The sequence below is a fragment of the Antennarius striatus genome, chromosome 2, assembly GCF_040054535.1.
Source record: "Antennarius striatus isolate MH-2024 chromosome 2, ASM4005453v1, whole genome shotgun sequence".
NCBI classification, from domain to species: domain Eukaryota; kingdom Metazoa; phylum Chordata; class Actinopteri; order Lophiiformes; family Antennariidae; genus Antennarius; species Antennarius striatus.
Genome location: NC_090777.1, coordinates 7423002 through 7448265, shown reverse-complemented (window position 1 = coordinate 7448265; position 25264 = coordinate 7423002). Strand labels below are relative to the sequence as shown.

Below are 25264 nucleotides of genomic sequence, written 5' to 3'. Positions count from 1 at the left end.
ACAGAACCAGCTCCAGCTCAGCGTATCCAAGACGAAGGAGATGGTGCTGGATTTCCGGCGGGCACCTCCCTCTCCACAGCCAGTGATCATCGAGGGCAATGAGGTGGAGGTGGTAGAAAACTGTAAGTACCTGGGACTGCAGCTAGACAGCAGACTGGACTGGCCCCTCAACTCGGACTGTGTGTACAAGAAGGGGCAGAGCAGGATGTACTTCCTGAGGAGGCTGGCCTCCTTCAACATCTGTCCTAAGCTCCTTCTCATGATCTATCAGTCCGTAGTCTCCAGTGTGCTGTCATACGCCATTGTGTGTTAGGGTGGAAAAGAGATATGGATCGTCTTAACAGACTCATCCGCAGAGCGGGTTCAGTGGTTGGTCTGTGCCTGGACTCTGTGGATACGCTTCTGAAGAGCAGGACCATGTCTAAAGTTAAGGCTATCATGAAAATTACCAGCCACCCCCTGCACACACCCAGCAGAGAAGCACCTTCAGCGGCAGACTGCTGTCACACAGCACCTCCACAGAGAGGTTGAGGTCCTCCTTCGTGCCCCGTGCCATCCGGGGGTACAATGACTCTGTCAGGAGGAGCGGGGGGGGGGGGTGGCGAGGTCAGCACGTGGTTGAACAGATTTAATTTAAATTTATACTGTTTATATTTTAATTTAATTTTATACTGTTTATATTTTAATTTAATTCTATACTGTTTATTTTTAATTTTATACTGTTTATATTTTAGTTATAGTTCTATCTATCTATCTATCTATCTATCTATCTATCTATGACATCTGAGGTGTGTTTCAGACGTCCGTTCACAGTTTACAATGCAGAAAACTGCAGAAAATCCCACTTCACTGCAGAAAATCCCACTTCACAAAGACAGGAGGTTGGAAATGGAGGCGGGGTTTCGATACTTTTTGGGCAATCTCAGGATAATCTGCCTTGACTTTAATCCAGAACATTGGCGCAGTTGTGGGTGCTTAATTTAGGGGTAATGACTGGTAACCTGTCACGTGACCGAGACCTGTCAAGTGGGACAGACGCATGCATTCATATGTACATCATTCCGCACAGACTTCACTTTTCAAAATAGAACACCTTTCACACTCTAAAATAAATAAAACATAAGTAATGCAAATAATTTTTTCTTAGTGTGCGGCCCGGTACCAAATGACCCACGGACCGGGTGTTGGGGACCATTGTCTCAATTAACTAATTTCATGTTCCCATTTTTTTCCCCTCTATGTTGTTGAAGGCAAGAGGGGGAGAGATATGTGAAGAGATGAAAGTAAGGAAGGGGAATTGGTGAAACATGTATTTGGAGTCATGTCCTGTTCCATTAGGTGTTATTCTCTGGTGATGTGGCCACAGCTAGAAGAGGTATCAGTCAGCTTCTAAACTTTGTTTCATATTTAAATCTGCATGTTTTTGTATTCTTTATGTCAAATCATAACATCATTTAGCAGACTGGATCTGCTAAATTTATTTAAATGTAGTAGCCAAATGTTCTCACAAGAATGAGGAAGTGATACACTAAGCACATTTGGGTGCGGCGCTTTATCAAAAATAACTGTCTTACCACCTTCCCCCTGGAAGTTGGGGAGAGATGGAATCAGAACTTGGTGGAGGAAGAGAGGGCTGCTGTTCATCTTGATCGTCCCAGACAGAAGGCCCCCAAAGTAATAGATGTATCTGAAAAAGAGAGAGAGAAACAAGTGAGATAGTAAATAAGACGAAAAATTCTCCTACCGGTTGAAGTAAAAAAGTCATCATTCAATGGTTTGAATTTGTGTAAATATCAAGATTAGCAAAAACTGTTATCTTAAAAAATATATGTATGCATTCCAGACTGTGTCCATTCTGAAAAAAAAAATTGTACCAGTTGGGCTGTAATAGTTGCATGGATTTTGGCTGAAAAGACCAACTGAATTGTTGCCTTTAATTTGTATGATAGAGAGTCATCAGATGGAGTTGATAAATTGGTAGAAAAGAAGGAAAAATATAATGAATGTCATAATCAGTTAAAGTCAGAGAGGCCAGACTGAGATGGTTTGGACATGTTCAGCGGAGATATAGTGAATATAGTGGTAGAAGGATGCTGAGTTTTGAACTGCCAGGCAGGAGGCCTAGAGGAAGACCAAAGAGGAGGTTTATGGATGTTGTGAAAGAGGACATGAAGGTAGTTGGTGTAAGAGAAGAGGATGCAGAAGACAGGGTTAGATGGAGGCAACTGATTCGCTGAGGCGACCCCTGAAGGGAAATGCCGAAAGGAAAAGAAGAAGAATAATGCTCAGAGATTCACTTGTTTGTGAAACCTGCAGTTGTCTTTAGGGGTGAAAATCAGCCATTTGCCTGCAGACATATTCAAAAATCAAGGCTCTTGGTGTATTTATATTTAAAATACCCATTAGCTCATTTGAACCAGCTACGCCTGTGTCATATTGTCAACTTCAAAACTGGAACTTTTTCCTCAAATATCCACCTGTCTTTTATAAAGGGAACTCAGGGGGCACTTTGTTGCTGCACCTGGTGCTCCATGATGCTTGTGAAAATACAGCAATAGGAACCGCAGTTTCATTAAAAAAATATGGAAAGCCCAGACACAAAACTTAGTGCCAGTAACAGTGGTTTCCTCAAAGAAGGAAATGAAGCAGGTAAAACTGAATTGAAAATATCTTTCTGAGTCTTTTCCTGAAAGCATCTTTGTGTCAATTGCCTGGGACGGCCGGCGGTGTGCGTGGGCTGGTGGCCTCTGGTCGGCTTTCCTCTGTGGGTGGCGGTGCGGGGGGGCTTGCGGCCCGCTGGGGATCTCTGCCGTATCTGGAGGGTTGGTATGGCCCCTGTCTCTGTTCTGCCCGCGCTTGCGGGAGGCATGACGGGCATGTGGGGTTGCAAGACCCTATACTCGGACTGGGGGGGCTATGTAGGGGGGTGGGTCATATGCCGCCCGATCACTGCTGCTGACCCCTGGGGCTGCAGGGGACATTCCTGTTTCCTGGGGTTGGGGGGGGGGGGTGTGGACGTGGCGGATGGAGATGGGGGGTTGGGGGGTGTGGTGGAGTGGGGTGGGGAGTGATGGGGGGCCTCCTTGCCCTGTGCCCCTTTGGTCTGTCCCATGCGCCCTGGCGGTGGCGGACATTGCCTCCTTTGGGTCCCTGGGTCTACGTGGTTCTCGGTGCCCCCGGTGGCTCTTCGGGTGATGGCTGCTCCTGGCTGCCGGGGTTGGGAGCGCTCAGCTAGCGTGGCCCTGTTGAGTTCTGGTAGCCTATCTGGGTGTTGGTTTCATCACACATGCATGTTGGGTCAGGGCTTACAAGCTCCTGTCGAGTCCAAATATTGAGAACCATTGGGTCCCGTCAGAATGTGATGAGTCTCACTTCAGTCATCACGATCTTATGCCCTCTATCTTCCTATTCTATTTTGTCAGGACCTCCACTAATCTGATGTTTTGTAACATTGGTATTAAGGTATCAGTTCTATCTTCCTCCTACACTTGTTTCCTCTGGTGGTCTATTCTATACTATCAGGACCTCCACTTATCTGATGTTTTGTAACATTGAGACATCAGTTGTAAGATAGGATAAAACAGCCTAAACCTTTTTCACGCCAACAGCACTGTCTATCCACTACCTTTGTTTGTGTTTTCTCTCCCTGTCTCCTTTTGCTTTCCTCCTTAACTCACAGAGGTGCAGCACTTCCCTCTCTGGCTCACAATAGAAAATTCTAATAAAGACTGACAATTTAGATCCCAGAGAGGATTGGTGATGGTCACATGCACACATTAAAATATATAAAAGATTTTGCTGCAAGGCTAAAATAAGCATTGATCACATAAAAGGTTGACCCCCTTTTATGGGGTTAAACTATGAGAATACATGCAGACAAGACAAATAGGGGGGGGGGGGGAGAAAACATCTAATGCAGTTTTTTGCCTTCAGCATCAATATGAGATTAATCTTGTAAATGTTTCAAGTGGTGAGTTTGAAACGTATGATTGCAGTGCACAGTGTCATTAACAGCTATCAAAGAGTTATCTGGGGAAATAATTTTGTTTAGATGGCTGACATGAGATTAGTCATACAAAGTATAATAGAACACAAGAAGAAAAAGCAGAATGTGCTGACAATATGCCAAAACACACTGCAGGGTACGGCTAAGCGCAATAATCTTTATGAAATATAATGACTGTTAGCAGTCAGTTAACATGCAGACAACTGCTTCATCTCTGCCAAGTCACGAACACATGATGACCAGGCGGGTTTATGTTTGTATCAGCCCAGATAAAAGCCCTTTTCCTTCTTTTTGCAGTTTGTATTTTATTCATAAGTAACTCATAAGACAAAAAAACACTAGCACTCTTTAAGTAAAACAGCAATAAAAAATTCACATTCTTTTTTAGACATTTTCCTGTGCAGTGCTGTGAAACATATTGACGCCTCAGGCAAACAACATAAAAATATATATTTTTTCCCATTTAAACAGGTTGCTAAGGATTCATTGACTTCTTTTGTAATGTGGGATTCACTCAGACACTGCCTCATTATTCACTCCCTCCCACTTTTCCTTCATTTCATACCATGGTAACTACCTGTTTTGTGATGGCTGAAGGGAAGAGGACACCTTATCTTCACAGAACTTTCTCATGGCGAGAGCACTGAGAGCCTGGTCCGCACTACACAAAGATAAATGTAAAAACACAAGCACACACATGTGCACATGCTTTAAGCCTTTCTACTGTCATTGTGAGACTTGACCAGACTATATGCAAGAAAGTACATGGACAGGATACAGCTGGCAGTGGCCACAGGATAAAATCTCTCCCTTATTTCCTGTGCAAAATCCACTAGGCTTAATTTATCAGGAAACCTCTTGAGTCTGGATGGAAACTATTGTGCTACATAGAACACAACACCCACTGCAAACTTATCCCTTATCCATTTTAAAAAGTTATATTTAAATCCAATATCATACCTGAACATCAGTTTAATAAACTTCAAGGTGAGGATTATTTTTATGATCAGGAGAATGTCAAATTGTGTTTTGGGTTGTGCAGCACACACTCACCCTGCAGAGATCTTGCTGTAGTGCAAGTAGGCCGCGATAATGACACCTGTTTTACCTTTGTTGCCCTAAGAGTGAGAGAAGGGAGAAGGGCAAAGTCACAATGTGCTAATTTCATCCTCAGGTTTGCAATATACTGTATCACCTGATTTCACAGCATGCCAGAAGTTTTTACTGTGTTGATCTTTCAGTGATATTATGAGAGAGCACCAATGAAGAGAGACGGCGACAAAGCATACACTTTGGAAGAAGTGGACAAAACAACTCTGAATTCAAATTAAAAGGCTCCCTGGCGTTCTTTCACACTGAGTGATCCAAACTTCCTGACACATTTCATACACAATTCCAGACACAAATTCGTAATATGACACTTTACTTTTTTATAAGCTTTTTTGGTTTCAGTCAAGTCATTTTTTAACATAATTCGATTTCTATTTCTAATAAAAAAATATAATTATTTTATATTAGATATATTGATTTGAGAGATAACTGTCCAAGTAAGTTTATTTAATGATACATTTTAATTAGTGCTGTCAGGCGAATGTAGCCGCAAGAGGACACAAGCCAGTGTCTTATTGTGCCGGTCCCAAGCCCGGATAAATATAGTGGGTTGCGTCAGGACTGGCATCTGGCGTAAAACTTTTGCCAAATCAAACATGAGAAACTAAACCTATGACTTACATGCCAGATCGGTCGAGGCCCGGGTTAACAACGACCGCCATCGGCGCTGTTGACCTACAGGGCGCCGTTGGAAATTGGACTACTGTTGGTCAAAGGAGAGGAGGAAAGTGTGCCCGTAAGAAGAGAGAGAAGAGGAACGCCAAAAGTATAGGACTGAGAGTAGGGACGTTGAATGTTGGAACTATGACAGGAAAAGGTAAAGAGTTGGTTGACATGATGCAGAGGAAGAAGGTAGACATACTGTGTGTACAGGAGACCAGGTGGAAAGGTAGCAAGGCTAGAAGTTTAGGAGCAGGGTTCAAGTTGTTCTAACATGGTGTAGATAGGAAAAGAAATGGAATAGGTGTTATCTTGAAGGAGGAGTTAGTTAGGAATGTCCTGGAGGTAAAAAGAGTGTCAGATAGAGTAATGAGTCTGAAGCTAGAAATAGAGGGTGTGATGTTCAATGTTGTTAGTGGGTATGCTCCACAGGTAGGATGTGAGCTGGAGGAGAAGGACAAATTCTGGCTGGACTTTGATGAAGTGATGCAGAGCATACCTAGAAGGGAGAGAGGTAGCATTGGTGCAGACTTCAATGGACATGTTGGTGCAGGTAACAGAGGTGATGAGGAGGTGAGGGGCAGGTTTGGTATCCAGGAGAGGAAGGCAGAAGGACAGATGGTAGTTGACTTTGCAAAAAGGATGGAAATGGCTATAGTGAATACTTTCTTCCAGAAGAGGCAGGAACATAGGGTGACCTATAAGAGTGGAGGTAGGAGCACACAGGTAGACTACATCTTGAGTAGACAGTGTAACCTGAAGGAGATCAGTGACTGCAAAGTAGTGGTAGGCAAGAGTGTAGCCAAACAGCATAGGATGGTGGTGTGTAGGATGACTCTGGTGGTGAGGAAGATGAATCAATCAATCAAGTTTTATTTATATAGCGCTTAATCATGACAGCAGACATTTCAAAGCGCTTTAACAGACAGAGAAACCCAACTGAACCCTCCAGAGCAAGCATAAGCGACAGTGGCGGGGAAAAACTCCCTCAATGAGGAAGAAACTCCGGGCAGGACCCAGACTCTTTTGGGCGGCCATCCGCCTCGACCGGTTGGGTGGAAAAGAAATCAAAGGAAGATAAGAACAGCATCAGAGAGAGAGAGAGACAGAGAGAGAGTGACAGATAGGCCAGATAGAGACAGTATCAATATGGTTAAGGTTGCTAAAGTCAAGGCACAATTACAGCTGTGTGGATGACTGTATGGTGGCACGGAGGAAGAAAGGAAGCAGGACCCCAGCCGATGGATAGTTGAGGGGTGGTACTGGTGGGCTTGGAGGATAAGGTCCACAGCACATGGAGATATGGGGGTGATACTGGTGGGCTCGGAGGTGCAGGTCCACAGAGGAAGGTCCACGGCGGCTGGGCGGATGAGGGGTGGAACAGTAAGATGACACCAAGAAAGAGAGGCAGCAGGACCCCAGTCAATGGTTAGGTGAGTGGTGATACTGAAGAGGAAAAAATGGTGGAAGCTGAAAAGGGAAGAGTTTTGCATGACTTTAAGGAAGGTGTTAAGACAGGCTCTGGGTGGTCAGGAGGTGCTGCCAGATGACTGGACAACAACAGCTAATGTGATCAGGGAGACAGGTAGGAGACTACTTGGTGTGTCATCTGGAAGGAAAGTAGATAAGGAGACTTGGTGGTGGAATGAGGCGGCACAGGAGTGTATACAGAGAAAAAGGTTAGTTAAGAAGAAGTGGGACACTCAGAGGACTGAGGAGAGTAGACAGGAGTACAGGGAGATGCAGCGTACCGTGAAGGTAGAGGTAGGAAAGGCCAAACCAGCGGCTTATGATGACTTGTATGCTAGGTTGGACAGTAAGGAGGGAGAGACTGATCTATACTGGCTGGCAAGACAGAGAGACAGAGATGGGAAGGACGTGCAGCAGGTTAGGGTGATTAAGGATAGGGATGGAAGTCTATTGACAGGTGCCAGTAGTGTGATGGGAAGATGGAAAGAGTACTTTGAAGAGTTGATGAATGTGGAAAATGAGAGAGAACAAAGACTAGAAGAGGTGACTGTTGTGGACCAGGAAGTAGCAAAGATCAGACAGGATGAAGTAAGGAGGGCATTGAAGAGGATGAAGAGTGGAAAGACAGTCGGTCATGATGACATACCAGTAGGGGTTTGGAAGTGCCTAGGAGAGGTGGTAGTAGAGTTTCTGACTGGGTTGTTCAACAGGATCTTAGATAATGAGAAGATGCCTGAGGAATGGAGGAGAAGTGTGCTGGTGCCCATTTTTAAGAACAAGGGAGATGTGCAGAATTGTGGCAACTACAGAGGAATAAAGTTGATGAGCCATATAATGAAGTTATGGGAAAGAGTAGTGGAAGCTAGACTATTTGTGAGTATGGTTTCATGCCAAAAAAGAGTACTACAGATGCAGAATTTGCTTTCAGGATGTTGATAGATAAGTACAGAGAAGGCCAGAGGGAGCTGCATTGTGTTTTTGTAGACATGGACAAAGCTTATGACAGGGTGCCAGGGAGGAACTGTGGTATGAGGAAGTCTGGAGTGGCAGAGAAGTGTGTTAGAGCGGTGCAGGACATGTATGAGGACTGTAAGACAATGGTGAGGTGTGCCGTAGGTGTGACAGAGGAGTTCAAGGTGGAGGTGGGACTACATCAGGGATCAGCTCTGAGCCCCTTCTTGTTCGTTATGGTGATGGACAGGCTGACAGACGAGGTTAGATAGGAATCTCCATGGACTATGATGTTTGCAGATGACATTGTGATCTGCAGTGAGAGCAGGTAACAGGTGGAGGAGAAGCTAGAGAGCTGGGGGTTTGTCCTGGAAAGGAGAGGAATGAAGGTTAGCCACAGTAAGACAGACCACATGTGCGTGAACGAGAGGGACCCAAGTGGAAGAGTGAGGTTACAGGGAGAAGAGATCAAGAAGGTGGAGGATTTGAAGTACTTAGGGTCAACAGTCCAGAGCAATGGAGAGGTGAAGGTGAAGGACAGATGAAGAAGCGTGTACAGGCAGGATGGAACGGGTGGAGAAAAGTGTCAGGTGGGATGTGTGATTGAAGAGTTTCAGCTAAAATGAAAAAAAAGGTGTACAAAACTGTAGTGAGACCAGCGATGTTGTTTGGTCTAGAGACAGTGTCACTGAGGAAAACAGGAGACAGACCTGGAGGTAGCAGAGATGAAGATGCTGAGGTTCTCTTTGGGAGTGACCAGGAAAGATAGGATCAGGAATGACTACATAATAGGGGCAGCACATGTTAGAGGTTTTGGGGATAAAGTCAGAGAGGCCAGACTGAGATGGTATGGACATGTCCAGAGGACAGATGGTGAATATAGTGGTAGAAGGATGCTGAGTTTTGAACTGCCAGGCAGGAGGCCTAGAGGAAGACCAAAGAGGAGGTTTATGGATGTAGTGAAAGAGGACATGAAGGTAGCTGGTGTGAGAGAAGAGGATGCAAAAGAAGGGTTAGATGGAGGCAACTGATTTGCTGTGGCGACCCATGAAGGGAAAAGCCAAAAGGAAAAGAAGAAGAGGCGATTAAAAAATTCATCTAATTAATTACAGGATTTGTAATTAATTAATCTAATTAATCGCATTTTAATCTCATACCTGCTTAAGGCCCCCAATAAAGAATTTGAATTCTAGGACATTACAAAATTGTAGTGCATGACTAATCAATTGAATACACCAAGAAGAGAAGATTTGAAATCCACATTTCTATTGCTTGATTCAGAAGAAAAAAGGCCAAGCACATCAGCAAACCAATTAGGCCAGGTGCATTTTTTCAAAAATGCAATACAAATACAGTTGAATAAAATAAATAAAATTCAGATGTAAAATAAGGCTGAGTCTCAAATAGGCACATAAGCACACTCAATCAAAATGAATACTAAAGCTGACTCAATACAGCAATTAAAAATGAATAGTATAACGCTTCTAACTAAGGCAACATCAATTGCAAGATGCCAACAGGCTTTTCCATTAAAAGGGGATTTATATAGCGCTCTCTATCAAAGACGCTTTACATCGGATCCATTATTTATTCACTCCTCATTCATACTTGGTGATGGTAAGCTAAGTGTGTAGCCACAGCTGCCCTAGGGCAGACTGACGGAGGCGTCTACCGCGCAGATTGGCAGCGCAGAATCACTGCGTTTTTGTTGATAGTCCTGTCTTTGTTCTTTTTATAAATAAACTTTCCGTCCAAAGGTCCGAGTGGGCTTGCCTCGCTCTCCTGTGTCACGTTCATCTCTGTTGTCAGTCACCTTGCTTTTGACAAGTGGCGCAGGTGGGAATCGACGTGTCACTGCAGCCTACAGGTCCCTCAATGGGCCAAATTTAAAACACTTGCGTATTGACTTGCCACTCGCGATTAATTGCATTAATTTTTATAGCGCGTTAATTTTCAGCGTAATTAATTAATCTAATTAATGCGTTAAAGTGACAGCCCTAATTTCCATACTTCCATTTTATTCTGTTTTAAACTTTTCTTTTTAAACTTTGAATTAAATTCATCCCACAGTTAACTAGCTATAAGTCATGTAGTTTAAAGAGTTTAAAAACAAAACAAAAAAAATCTTTCTCATACATGTTGTTATATATAGAACTGTGCTTTTATAGCCTCTTTTCTGTAGAGAATGTGAATAGTTCTTCTGCCACTCTAAGGCTAAGCACAGTACCTGCGCACATGACTGACGCTTGTCGTGGGGGGAGTGGGGGGGACACCCACCCCTGCAATCTGAGGGCAAAATGTTCTGTTCAGTTTACCTACAAAAATACACTAAAGTCAACAGTTCAAGCTTAACTATCTTTGTCCTACTGTCCTCTGTCCTACTTTATGCAGGTATGAATGTGAGATTCAACAATTGAAAACTTGCATTCACTATGTGAAGATACAGTCATACAAAATAGTAGTCAATGTTTACTTGTAAGTTTTACTTAGACTAGAAGACACCAACACCATTGGTATGCCATAGTTTTTTTGTTTTTTTAAATTCAATAACATGATTTTTCATTTCAATTTAAAAAGGCATGAAAGCAAGCGAGGTGAATACACATTTACATGCATCACTGGTTATTCCTGGGATCAAAAGTCTAAGACTACAAACAAGTATTGATAATATCTTTCATTTACCTTCTGATCGGTCTGTCAGTATTCACCATTTGTTTATTAATGAGGATTTTAACAAAAACTCTACTATAAAATACTGGATTCTTTTGATCGATCGTCCTCGCCTTGTCGTACACCAATTCGCGGGTTCAGCTTGTAAAAAGCAATATTTTTGTTTTTCATTGGACAAGAGGAGGTTATGACCCAAGTGCATTATTAATGATCGGGAGCGTTCGGGTCATTTCGGCTATTTCCGTCGGCATGCTTCGGTATGCGGAAATAGCGGCGCTAGCGCCGCTCGCTAGTGGTAGTAGCGGCGCTATCGTTGCTTGCTGGCGGAAGTACCGGCGCTAGCGAGCGAAAAGGTTTAAGCCTTTTTTCCGTAAAAATAAGAACACCACTGTGGCTACACAGTCTAAAAACCTTGTAGCCAATCTGGAATTTACTTTGCCTATGGCAAAGTGGCGAATGGCTAGCGCAAGCCCAGCAATATGCATTGGTGTTATCCATCTTCCGACACATGCTTCAAAGATATTATACTTCATTATATTTTCTGATGCTTACAACTGGCAAAATAAAACAAATCTTTTTTTTTTTTAACTGAGTCTTGTTTGCAGTGCAATCCCTGTCATCTCAATACCATCAGTCTTGTAACCAGGAGCTAGAAGATATCTAGCACAATATATGATGCTAACTGGCTTGACAACACCCAATGATACATGTGTTTGTTCCAGAGCCTGGGAAACAGTGGAACACCCATCCAAAAATCCCTCATTGGCCCTGTGAACTCTGACCTTGCAATGCAGAACCACCACGTGCTGGGGATCAGAGGTCAGCCACGTCTCCATGGCCTTGCATATTGCACAAATCTTATCCAGTGGTGGGGCATGGAGGTCCGGCCAACCAAAGTCATGAACCTGGTTGTTGAGATACAGAAAAAATATTCCAAGGTAATATAACTGAAGGCTGTAAACTACTTAATAATGACTGCTGCAAGGAGAAATCCTACTTTTGGGTTTAGTCGACTGATATCATGGCGCCTCTCAGAGAGGTTCAGGAGCTGAAAGAAAAAAGAAGTGAATCACTGTGGCCAGTTATCTTTTCAGTTATCTTAATATAGGTGTGACAGAAGGAAAAAAATCTGCTAATATGAGGCATTTTATGTCTTTTATAGCTTCCTGCTCCAGGAAAGTCAACATGAACCAGGTGTATTATTTGAAGTACATGATTAAACAAAAGCTTTGGTGGCATCATTATTTTTTATGATCAATGGGGACCTTGGCCAAAAGAAATATATTATTAATTATGATTGCTTCACTCCCTCACCGCGGAAGTGACGCAATCGTAGACATCGGGGTGAATCCTTATCAACGCTAAGTATAAGTATACAGCAAGCGACAACATAACAAGCCAACATTATCACATTTTTTATCATGAAATCATCTCAAATCTTGTCATCCTCATCAGATACGGAAGAGGAGTTGCCTCTGAACCCAGCTGGGGGTGTAATTATCCCATATAATTACCACCCGATGTTATAACTGCATTATAACTGCAAACTGTACAAGCATCTACATGATACCAATCAAGGAGATGCCATAATCTGGTCATAAAAACATTTATGCAATACCTCCAGTAACTCCAGACATGAATTAATTACCCATTAAACCTTGGAAATCCAGAATAAATACTATGGATTGTCCAAAAATGATCTTATCTTCAAATCTCTTTCAAAATCCTTGGGGGTGAAGTGCTCATGGCAGATTCTTGGATCTTTGGTAATTTTGACTCTGTTTATCCTTGCTTTCCATTGCTCTCAAATCTTTCCAGAAGCTATTTTGAAGAAAGATAGGTTCTTATCTTTGTGTCTAACTCCTATGGTGTTGGAACATCCATTCATCTCACAGGTAACTACGATTTTATCAGACGTATCACTTCATTGATCATATTGTGCTGTAATGGCAGCCCTGACTGGTGAAGCGACGGGTGTCGTCGATGATGCCTGACCCCACGTGACGGTGCTGCTGCAGAGCAGATTTTATGATGTCCTGACACCAGGTATGATGTCAGACATCAGGAATTTTTTTTATTTTAATTTTTTTATGATGATAAACAAAATATACATTACTTTTCAATGAGTTTCCTATACCTTTAAGCATGTGTTCTCTCTGTTGCCTGAACTAAAGTGACTCTTCAAATGTTAAATCACAGCTGCACCAAACACCGAGGCCAACACCAAGAAATGAGTGCACTGCTTTTCTGTTTGTCTCACCAGAAATTTGCCCTGATGTTTGGACTTGAGCATGGCAGCCACCTCTTTCAAGTTGATCCGATATCTCTGCTCATCCAACTTTGGGGGAAAGAAAACGGAGATGATTCTTTCTGTGATGTAAGTCAGGTCAAAGTCGTAGTGGTGCTCCATAACTCGATCCATCACACGGTCCACACTGAAGCTCCTGGAGGAACAGAAAAGGTGATTATGTGTGAAAATGTGGAAGCTGGTGAAACTCATAGCTAGATGAATGAAGTATGTAAAGAAAATAGAGGAGGGAGGACATAGAGAAACTGGATAATGTATGTGAAAAGCCAAACTGTTCCATCATATGAAATTTCTGGGTTAATGAAAAAAATGGGAGATTAGTGAGAGCGACATGGGAAGGAAGAAAAAAAAGGACACTAATTAAAGAAAAGAGTGGAGCACTTCTGAAAAGCCACTTTGTGGAGCTGCCCTTTTTGGGACAGAACAGCAGGTTCCTCAATTGCAAGTATTTTAACAAATGGTTGCTGTTTACCTTGGCAGGGTATTTCTCTGTTTGGTGCAGATCAGGGACTTGGTAGACCCCTATGGAAAAAAGACAAATGATTAATTATACATGCACGCACGCGCGTGCGCGCGCGCGCGCGCACACACACACACACACACACACACACACACACAATGGCCATTCTATCGAATTTGTGCAAAATTCAGAGACGGAAACACATTTTCAAAAGTAGTTTTTTCCGAAAAACCTTGTTCATACATATATTGTGCCATGTCTCTATGATACATATCTAATAAGGCGCAGTCAAATTTCATATATTAATAACTTGCCTTTTTTTTAAATGTTTTCCTGCTCCTGAAACATGTCACTACCGTAACACATTGCAATAAAAACAATCGAAAAAGGTTATGTCCTACAGAAGGGAGAGTAGGAAAAACCCAGATGGGGTATCTCCAGCAATCAATCTTTTTCTGCATTCTCTCACCCTCTCTGCTCCATTCTTTTTTGTTCTTTTGTCATTGCTGCTTGCTTTCTCTCAGCCTTAGCTGTATGATGTCGAATACAAATCAGCATTATATTCATGTTTTTATCATATCATACATTACTTAGCACTCTGGGATTCTTAAGAATGATTTTCAAATCAATATATCTTTATTATTATTATTATTATTACTACTACTAATACTACTCCTACTACTATGTGTGACTATAATGTAACAACAATGATCAGGCATTGCCCTAAATATGTGAAACATTACATGTTGTCACTACCGTAAACATTATGTCACAACCGTAACGTTACAAATTGTTACAGTTGTGACATTTTTAGGGAATTTCTTGCATAACTCAAACATGCTAACAAGGAAATGCCTATCAACAGATGTATGAACAGTTGTACACAAAACAAAACATAACATTTTGATTTGAACCCTAAAAAGTATACTGACTTGTACATAATAATTAATGTAACATACTGATTTTTCAAACTTCGGAATACCTTTACTTAAAAATGATGAGAGATAACGACTAACCATGCAGTCATAGGGGACAGGGATGGTGAGTCACTTCCTGGTCAGAAATTTAGATGTGTGGCTAAAACCAGGCTCCATCCACGTGGTACAACGATTTGTGTTACGGTGGTGACATGAAAGTGTGGAAAGGCAATTTTGAAGCATGTTTTGAAATTTTAAAAAAACTGCAAAGTGAATATTTTACATTCTATTTAAAATAAACCAAACATATAATTTAAAATATATGTCCTTTGAATCCTCTTCTCTCACACCAACTACCTTCATGTCCTCCCTCATCACATCCATAAACCTCCTCTTTGGTCTTCCTCTAGGCCTCCTGCCTGACAGTTCAAAACTCAGCATCCTTCTACCAATATATTCACTATCTGTCCTCTGGACATGTCCAAACCATCTCAGTCTGGCCTCTCTGACTTTGTCTCCAAAACCTCTAACATGTACTGTCCCTCTGATGTACTCATTCCTGATCCTATCCTTCCTGGTCACTCCCAGAGATCCTCAGCATCTTCGTCTCTGCTACCTCCAGCTCTGTCTCCTGTCTTTTCCTCAGTGACACTGTCTCTAGACCAAACAACATCATTGGTCACGCCACAGTTTTGTATACCTTTCCTTTCATTTTAGCTGAAACTCTTCTATCACACATCACACCTGACACTTTCCTCCACCCGTTCCATCCTGCTTGTACACGCTTCTTCACCTCTTTTCCACACTCTCCATTGCTCTGGACTGTTGACCCTAAGTACTTCAAATCCTCCACCTTCTTGATCTCTTCTCCCTGTAACCTCACTCTTCCACTTGGGTCCCTCTCGTTCACGCACATGTGGTCTGTCTTACTGTGGCTAACCTTCATTCCTCTCCTTTCCAGGACAAACCCCCAGCTCTCTAGCTTCTCCTCCACCTGTTACCTGCTCTCACTGCAGATCACAATGTCATCTGCAAACATCAGAGTCCATGGAGATTCCTGTCTAACCTCGTCTGTCAGCCTGTCCATCACCATAGCGAACAAGAAGGGGCTCAGAGCTGATCCCTGATGTAGTCCCACCTCCACCTTGAACTCCTCTGTCACACCTACAGCACACCTCCCCACTGTCTTACAGTCCTCATACATGTCCTGCACCGCTCCAACATACTTCTCTGCCACTCCAGACTTCCTCATACAACACCACAGTTTCTCTCTGGGCACCCTGTCATAAGCTTTGTCCATGTCTACAAAAACACAATGCAGCTCCCTCTGGCCTTCTCTGTACTTATCTATCAACATCCTGAAAGCAAATTCTGCATCTGTAGTACTCTTTTTTGGCATGAAACCATACTGCTGCTCACAAATGTTCACTTCTGCCCTTAGTCCAGCTTCCATTACTCTGTCCCATAACTTCATTGTATGGCTCATCAGCTTTATTCCTCTGTAGTTGCCACAATTCTGCACATCTCCCTTGTTCTTAAAAAGTGGGCACCAGCACACTTCTCCTCCATTCCTCAGGCATCTTCTCACTATCTAAGATCCTGTTGAACAACCCAGTCAGAAACTACTGCCACCTCTCCTAATTTACTATTGCATGCACTTCATAAATGCACTTTGTGTTTACTTATTCTATTTATTTTACTATTGTGATCAAAAACGTTGAATCTCAATTCTGAGGGTCTTCAGTAAATAGTCTTTCATAGACTTAAGAATATTCATGTTCTGACTCAGTTCCATAAAAAAGTTGTTTTGTAAATAGTTCTCTTACTTTTGTGATCAAAAACATTGATTTGAATCTCAATTTTGAGGCTGTTCTGTAAGTAATTTTAAAATAATCAATAAATATAACAACTTGCGATCAATCCATATTAATTTTAGACTTAAAATAATGTCGCGATTTAAGCCATTTCCGGTCAAACCACACCCACTTCCGGTTTAAGTCACGCCCATTCCGAGTGCAGATACGGATAGAGATAATCTAGTTGGTTGAACAGATGCAGATAGTGGTTTACTCGCTCATCCCTAATACACAGTACACACACACACACACACACACACAGAGAGAGACACAAACAGAGAGACACAGAGAGAGAGAGAGAGAGAGAGAGAGAGAGAGAGAGAGAGAGAGAGAGAGAGAGAGAGAGTTTAAAGGTTCATTGCACGTAACAACAAATTTGACTCTGAAAAGGCACTAGGAGGTGCACTACAGGCAGACAAGGAAAACATTTATCTGCTGTGGGAAAGGCCTTACACATACTTAAAGGTGTGTATTGGGCCAGACCCCATCCCTCTATCAGTCCAGACATAATCTAACCTACTGTTATATGCTCAGCACCAGGACAGGTTTCCAGTCTGTCCTTCATACCCGTTTTGGACATAAAAGAAACTTTAACCTTTCCTCCAGAGTCACCATAAGGACATATTTCCACTTCGACTCAAAAGACATGAAATTTGATGGGTTAATTACAAATGAAAGCTCTGAAAATGTCCAATTACAAGACCCTGTCCTCGTATGGTTTGTCACAAACATTACAGTCTTAAAGAGTCACAAGCTTTAGATTTGTTTTGCTTAGTACATGCAAAATCACATTCATTGAAGCCTGAAACAGTTTGTCTAACTAGGTTTGAAATTTCATAATTAATATGAGTACGGGAAGGTGAAAATAGAAGCATAGGATGAGGATGAAGACGATGTGTGCTTACCAAGTGCTGGGTGTGACGAGAAGGAGCTATCCCTCTACGCTGCTGAAAGAAATGAAGATGCAATGATAGAAAAATAGAGGAGAGAGAAGATGTGAGGAAAAGGCAGGAGATTGATAGGAAGGGAGAAAATAAGAAGGGGTAGAGAAAGCAGGGAATTCAGAGGAAGGAAAGGGGAGTTAATTAAACAAACAGAATCTCTAATGGATAAACATTTCTACTTCCTGTAGCAACATCAATCTTTGGAATCCTGCAGTGCTCCCGGAATTAACTGGGCCCAAACTAGGCTGAGGGTTCTGACTACCACAATAATTCAGGAGGAAACCATGTGGTGGTTTTTGGGAAAGACATGCCTCATAAGCAAGGCATGACAAGGACGGGAAACTAGTCCGTAACGAACACTTCTAAGGAAAAGAAATGGGTGTATGAAACAGACTTACCAGATCATTGGAGGGAGCTGGAACACATGCAGCATTCACCTGCAATGAATACAAGACATATGAATACAAGACACATATGAATACAAGACTGGATCTCATACACACGAGAATTAAATCCATCCTTTTTGCTTCAGGACAGGAGGAAGAAGACAGATATATGAGATGATTAAGAGCTAACTCTTCTTCAGAAAGGACCGTAGAAACATCCACAAAACCCACCATAGTCTGGCTGTTCTACCATAAAAATTTGTTTAACACTAAAAACCGCATTTTGGAGTTAATGTAAGTTAAATATCACCTGGAGTAAGGAGATGGTCAGTCTCAATTTACTAAACCAGGCATCACCACAGGGATCTGGTTCTGTCTGGACCTGTCACCACTTCATGATAAATTCACGAGAATAAATTGTCTTGGAGAATTTTTTCTGACGGTCGCGGCCATAGACGGCGGGCGCTGCCACTTAAGTTAACACAGTAATAGCTCCACTCAGTTCAGCCAATCAGATCGTTTGTTTACTATACGCTGTAAGCACACTTTTCTGGTTAACAATGAGTGAACTGAAAAATTGACGTTTCTTCTTCCGTCTGGCAGTTCAAAATCATTGTGCCTCATATCCTCCAAACAAGGGGCATTAATTAAAAGCGGTAACGTGAAGCACCACTATGAAACAAAGCACAGCGCTTTCCAGCAGTTATTCACTGAAATCCGAACTGAGGGTAAAATAACCTGGCTTGCAAGCCCAGTATGAGAGATCTATTCATCACGGATATGTTTACAACTCAGTAACGTGCAAACGAAAGGTCAGTAGAGGGATCGTGAATTTTTCGGCAACATAAAAAATCTTCTAGTGATGGGATAGTTGTGAAGAAGTGCTTATACGCAGTTTTGAGACATTATTTGAGGTAAAACAGACTAAAGATGAGATGTGTGGAAAAACTAAAACAAATCCTGATGTCAGCGTCAACAGCAACCACAAAATCAGAAATATTAACGGATAATGTTCTGGCATAGCTTGATGCGGCTATTCAGAGAGCACCATGTATAAGTCTACAGATGTTACTGATAATGCCCAGCTTTTGGTGTGTCAGGTTCCTTCACAAATATTTTTGAAGGAGACACAGACATTCAAGTGGACACATGCAGGATCTCGACAGCTTAAGCTCATTGATCTGCAAGGAAATGCTGTATTCAGAGAGCATTTTGGGGCAACTGTCCCTGCTTCTTTCTTGCTACAGACTGTGTATGATTGTGTTCCCTGGTCTAACCCAAGTATCACTGCACACCTTGACGGTGTTTGGATCAACTTACAACTGTGAGTCAGCTTTTTCAACCATGAACATTATCAAAAAACAAGTACTGTTCTAGGTTCACCAATGAACACCTATTAAATAGCACTGAGTCCATTCCAACCAAAATTTAAATGACTGGCAGGCCAGTCACATGTCCATTTCTCTCTTTAAGAAAGCTCTGTCTGCATTTTTCCCCTGAAACTGCCACTTCTTTATTTATTAATGGCTTTCTGGAGATGTTAATGTTTTTTTACTTGAAATGTAGGCCTTCAGTTTTTTAGGCTGGGACTTCTTTAATTTACAAGAAAAAAGGGTTATTCAGCTCTGTTTGCACTTCATTTTTAGTTCTGAGGTTTGTGTGTGTTCTTCAATCTAACATAAGGGCTTTGAATTTATTTGTCTAGGTCTACTTTTATTTATGGTAAAAGAGCTACTAGCTGTGCACTCAATTAAACGTATCCTGTATTGGAAACTGATAATAAATGAAAATGTGGACATAGAGGCCAGCTTTAAGGCACAAACTGGACTTGGGTTCGGACTTTTTACTAAGAATAAATTTTAATAACTGGACCTCCGTGGTTTTTAATTGAATACCCCTGTTCTAGACTATTCTCATTGATATTATCTTGCTAACTGAAAAGTAGCATGCACTGAGTGAATAATTTTGAATTTAACACCATACAGAAACATAATGGATAACTGACCTCACTGAAAGCTTTCCATTTACTTATAGAGTTTAGCTTAGACCACAGCATACCAGTATATAACTCCACAACTTAAAATTGTGATTTTTATAGGGTGTGGAGAAAAAGACTTCCATTGTATATGGATCAAAGCAGAAACTTACAAAATGTGGTCATAATTCACAGACAAATCTAAAAATTACTACAGCTGTTGCTGCTCACTTTATTACTTGAAGTAGCCATAACTAACATTATCTCAAAAGCGAGGCCATTGAATGGCATTTTCTGCCATAAAAGCAACACAGGTCTATGAAGATTGAAGGGTGGATTTAGGGCTATTTATCAAAAATAACATAAACCTCTCATGTTCTGATACTGATGACATTTTAAAAGCATATCTCAATGTGTCATCTTCTGCGGCACATTTAAGATGAACCAATATAAGACAGCAGAGCAGCCAGCTGAGGCCAGACTGGGGGGTACACAGAACCACATAATGATGAGTAGAGCACAAACACTGTCTGTAAAACTACTTACAAGTGCAAAGAAAATACAAAAAGATTCTTTTTTTTCCAAATGTTGCAGACAGATAATCAACTAAACAGACAACAGTTGGACAGTCACACACAGATAATGAGACCCATCTAATTCCCATGTCTGTTTTGGATCTACAGGTCAACAAACTGACAACAGGAAGCAGTCCAAATGCAGGGAGCTAACAGTCATGCTTATGTAACGGACACACACACACACACACACACACACACACACACACACACACACACACACAAGTATTCTTGTTATATAGTCCTCCTTGGACTGTTTGGATACAGGAAAAGGGCAAGGGCTTGTGTATACCTCATTAGCTACAAAAGGGAAGTTACATAGGCCCCAAACCCGTGGGTGTATTACCAAAGTTTATGTGTGTGTGTTGTACCGATTGTGTTGATGTTTGTTTCTTTGTTTCTTTCCTTAGCATCAAGCTGGAGCTCTTCTCCTGTTGCGTGAAAGTAACTAAAGACATCAACAGGAAGGCCCAGAAACAGATAAAGAGCAAAACTGAGACTTTGCCGTGTTTGACAGAAGTCTCAGGAAACAGATTCAGGCTGATCATCAGCTATCTGATGACTAACTGGACAATGTGCCTGTATGACTCAAATCTCAGAATTAATGTTTGGGTCTTTCTCCACAGGGAAATGAATCTCAAATTGTATCCTGTGTTGTGGTTCTTTTTATACCTAGTCTGTACTGAAGTACTCACTAAAGAAGTCTAGCCTGTTTCAGGCTCTTATTTTTCTTGATTCCCTCTGGCTACAAGACATTAGTTTCAATTTATTTACAGTGTTTATTGCTGAAACTGGAGCATGTTAAACAAAGCATTGTGGTTTGGTAGCACATCTAAGAGTTCCAGTGAGTTCCCCACTCTACTTTTAAAACCCTTTCTTCTACAATCTTTTTTCACAAAACCGTCATTTTTTCATCTTATATATCTCACATCCAGCAGTAAAATCAAAGCAGTGTGCATTAGATTGTGATGAGTGCCTTTATCTAGATTTATGCAGACTTACTTTTTTGTACATCAATTGGATGTAAGACTGAATACCAGAATTTAAGACCTGGTATTTCAATCAGAATTGTCTTAGGGTGCATAACTGAGGTAGTCCCAGAGTGCGGCTTGGTTGTATGTGGATCGATCTGAACGGTGTACAAATAAAGTCAAATCTTATCTTACACTTTTGTATCTCACGAAAGTCCGAGACTGACAGATTGAGCGCACTTCTTTCTTACTGCCATTTTTTATTTTTCTTCTTCGTGTTACCGCTATTTTTGATTTTTCTTCTTCGTGCTACCGCTATTTCTATATTTCTTCTTTGTGACAGGGGTTCGCTTTGGCCTGCGGAGTTAACTTCAGCATTCGCTTTAAAGATATCTGGCCCCATATAGCGTTGTGAATGGGTATAATGTCTAGACCCCGAATGTAAGACGACCCCAACTTTTTCAGTCTTATTTCAATGCAAAAAACACCGTCTTATATTCAGGCCAATAAGGTATATGTATATTTATTATTGGTCATTCTACCGAATTCGTGCAAATTGCTGTCCCACAATAGAAAAAACTACTACAAAACAATTAGGAATTCAGACTTTCAATACTTACAAAGATTATGTTGTGATCTAGTTAAATACAAGACTGTAACTAGATAGTTATTAAACTAAATATATACAAAATCATCATTTATGTTACCTTTTTAGGTACTTTCGATTGGGAAGTAGTTGTCCCAATCTCCAACCCCTAAATTTCTATCCCTGAAAATTATGCTTAAAAGATTTTTTTCATTTTTTCCAATGGTATATTTTACAATATGTGTTTGGTTTATTTCAAACAGAATGTAAAATATTTAGATTCACTTTGCATTTTTCTTTGTAAAAGGCTGTCCCACGCTTTTATTTACACAACCGTAACGTAACTTGTTTTACCACGTTGGTGGAGCCTGGTTTTAGCCACACATCTGAATTTTTGGCCATGAAGTTACACAGCATCCCTGTCTCTTATGGCCGATGGTGAGTCATTATCTCTCATCATTTTTCAGTAAATGTGTTCCAAAGTCTGAAAAATCAGTATGTTACATTAATATGTGTCACAACCGTACACAAATTATTTACAAGTCATTACACCTTTTAGGACTCAAAATCTAAATATTACGTTTTTTTGTGTGTACAACTGTTTAATAACTATTTCCAGCCATTTACTTGTATGTTTGAGTTATGCTAGAAATTGTCACAACCGTAACAATTTGTAATGTTACGGCTGTGACATAATCATTATGGTAGTGACAACACGTAATGTTTCACATGTTTAAGGCAATGTCTCATCATTATAGTTACATTATACTCAAACATAGTAAATTGATTTCAAGTGATTTAATTGTAAAACCTTTCATAATAAATTTCTAAAACTATCTTTTAGAGGATGTACGGACACACAATTTTAACAAACTAGTATAATAGTTTTTATTGCTTTGCGTTACTGTGTTACGGTAGTGACACATTTCAGGTGCAGGAAGACATTTCAAGAACAGGAAATATATTAAATTTGACTGCGCCTTTTATAGATTTGTACTGTGGAAACAATATTTATGTTTGGACAAGGTTTGTGGAAAAAAACAACTTTTAAAAATATGTCTCAAACTCTGAACTTTTGCACAAATTTTGTCAAATGGCCATTATACATCCCCACCTATATAGACAAAGACAAAGAGCTTTATTTGCCATTATACAGGGATGGTACAATGAAATTGAAAGGCCAGAAGGAAGTCGGCCTAGACCCGCTGCACCCTGGGTGCGCCAGCACTACGGGCCAACATGACCTAATATTCCTTAGATGCATGTTTTTCCTGATAATCGGGGGAAACCGGAGAACCCGGAGAAAACCCATTCGGACACAGAGAGAACATGCAAACTCTTCACAGAAAGGCCAGGTTGGAAATGATGGGGTTTGAACCCCTGACCTTCTTGCTGTGAGGCAGCAGTGCTAACCACTACTCCACCGTGCCGCCCCATATATTTGAATAAGCTCACTTCAAAAAGTCTCACGCCAACACCAACTCCACCCACTACCTGTCAATCAAGTGTCCAATTAATCACGGCGAACAAGCAATCACCGCGCAACTGCCAGAAGGAATCACGTGAACAACATGGCATAAGGCATCTGCTATGTTAGGAGAAGAAATAACTATACATGGACTTCCCAGTTAACATAACTTTAGAGTGTCATACCTGTTCTAACAATTTTCATGTTTTTGAGCAGAAAGTCCAAACAGCAGGAACGATACAGAAAACGGCAACAAATTCAGAGTAAAACTAGCTGGATAGCACTAACAGTCTGTCCAGCTATGGTTTCCGTTTGGAATGGGACAATCGATGTAGTATCCAAAATGCTCCTCGGGCATCTGACAAAAACGGTCTTAAAGAAACTCCATACAGCTCTGTTCATGTGGTCAGCTAACAGAACTATCACTTCTCTAAAATTTCTTTTCCACTTGCCTTTTCCTTTAACGTTAGCTCCTTTCCCAATCTCACAATTAGTTAGCTTTCTTTCTCAAGTTAGCCTGCTAACATTTAACTACGGCTCCGCAATGCCCGCCCAGCGCAATCCATGATTTGCCAACACAAAGTTGTGACATCACCACATTGATTTCTGACTACGTTGGGTGCGCTTGGTTAATAATACCAATACTTTTTTTTTTTCATATGTTTTGGTATAAAGCCTGATATTATTGTTTTATCATGGATATATCTTGCAGATATATATATATATATATATATATATATATATATATATATATATATATATATATATATATATATATATATATATATATACACACACATTGGTACCTTATGAAATTAATTGGTTCTGGAAGAAATTACGTAAGTAGAAAATTACGTAAGTAGAGACGCGTTTTCTGTGTAAATGCCCTAATCCGTTCCAAGCCCACAAAAATTCTGACATAAATTTTTTATAAAGCATAAAAATGCATCAAAACATGTAACAAATACATGTTACGATTAGATTATTACACAATAAATGAGAGTTGTACATAACGTAAAAAACAAAGAATAGAGTAATGAATAATAATGACGGTCATTTAGCTTTTAACAGCTGTCCCCTTTGTTTTCTGCCCTCTTTGGTTCATGCACTCCTATCTCACAATGCCGAACAACAGAGTGAATTCCAGTCCTCTTTTTGAACTTCTCCAACCACCCACACATTGCCTTAAACTCCTTAAACTTCCTTTTGTTTTAATAACGTGTCGATTGCAGATGGATTATGGCCATATTCTTTGGTGAGATCAACCAAACGCATCCCTTTCTCATGCTTTTGTATGATCTCTTGCTTTGTTTTAATGGACAAAAAAACTCTTTTCTTCGTCTTTTCTTTTCCTCTTTTCTCCGTCACTTTCTTGGGGTCCATAGCGAATACGTACTCAAAAAGTCATCCTGGGAGCTGGTGCTGGCATGCAGGTGCTTGCTGGCCTTGACTTAATGTTTGAAAACTCAAAATCAAAGGGTCAAAGTGCCCATTGGGCATTACTACTTCAAGAAAGTTTCTAACAACTGCTAAAATGGAAGATATTAAAACAACTCTAGCCGCAATCCAACTGGAGGTTGGCAAAATTGCGACGCAACAAACAGAGATCCTGAAGCTCACGCAACAGGTGAACACGCTCCAAACTCAGCTGAACAGCTATGAAGATAAACTAAAGAAGAAAGACGAACAGATCAAAGAACTGGAAAAGAGACTGGATGATGCAGGGCAATATTCCCGCATTGATGACGTGATTATCACCGGATTAAAAACACGCCACCGAGCCTATTCTAAAGTTGCTGCTGGAAACAATGTGGATGACACTTTACCTGCCGAGATAGAGACTTTGGAATCCCAGGTTATCCATTTTTTCGGTAGTATGGAAATTCCCATTCACAGCCATCAGATCTCGGCCTGTCATACGCTCCCCCAGATTAACAAAAAAACTCCACCA

The 25264-nt window shown here is 41.1% G+C and overlaps 1 protein-coding gene across 6 annotated transcripts in view; it reads right to left on the bottom strand.

Annotated features, from left to right (window-relative positions):
• The window catches only part of tns2a (tensin 2a), a 90699-nt gene that overhangs the window by 18561 nt on the left and 46874 nt on the right, over positions 1-25264 (bottom strand). For 4 of the 6 annotated variants that reach the window (XM_068328695.1, XM_068328678.1, XM_068328704.1 and 1 more), the window contains exons 4-12: positions 17751-17789; positions 17314-17355; positions 13648-13697; positions 13128-13311; positions 11865-11915; positions 11650-11772; positions 5060-5124; positions 4584-4667; positions 1575-1687 (exon numbers count right to left, since the gene is read on the bottom strand). In XM_068328695.1, the coding sequence (XP_068184796.1) occupies positions 1575-1687; positions 4584-4667; positions 5060-5124; positions 11650-11772; positions 11865-11915; positions 13128-13311; positions 13648-13697; positions 17314-17355; positions 17751-17789 (751 nt within the window). Of the gene's footprint in view, positions 1-1574; positions 1688-4583; positions 4668-5059; positions 5125-5737; positions 5820-6275; positions 7131-11649; positions 11773-11864; positions 11916-13127; positions 13312-13647; positions 13698-17313; positions 17356-17750; positions 17790-25264 lie in introns of those variants that run through there. The other 2 variants (XM_068328686.1, XM_068328720.1) reach the window with 2 other exon arrangements.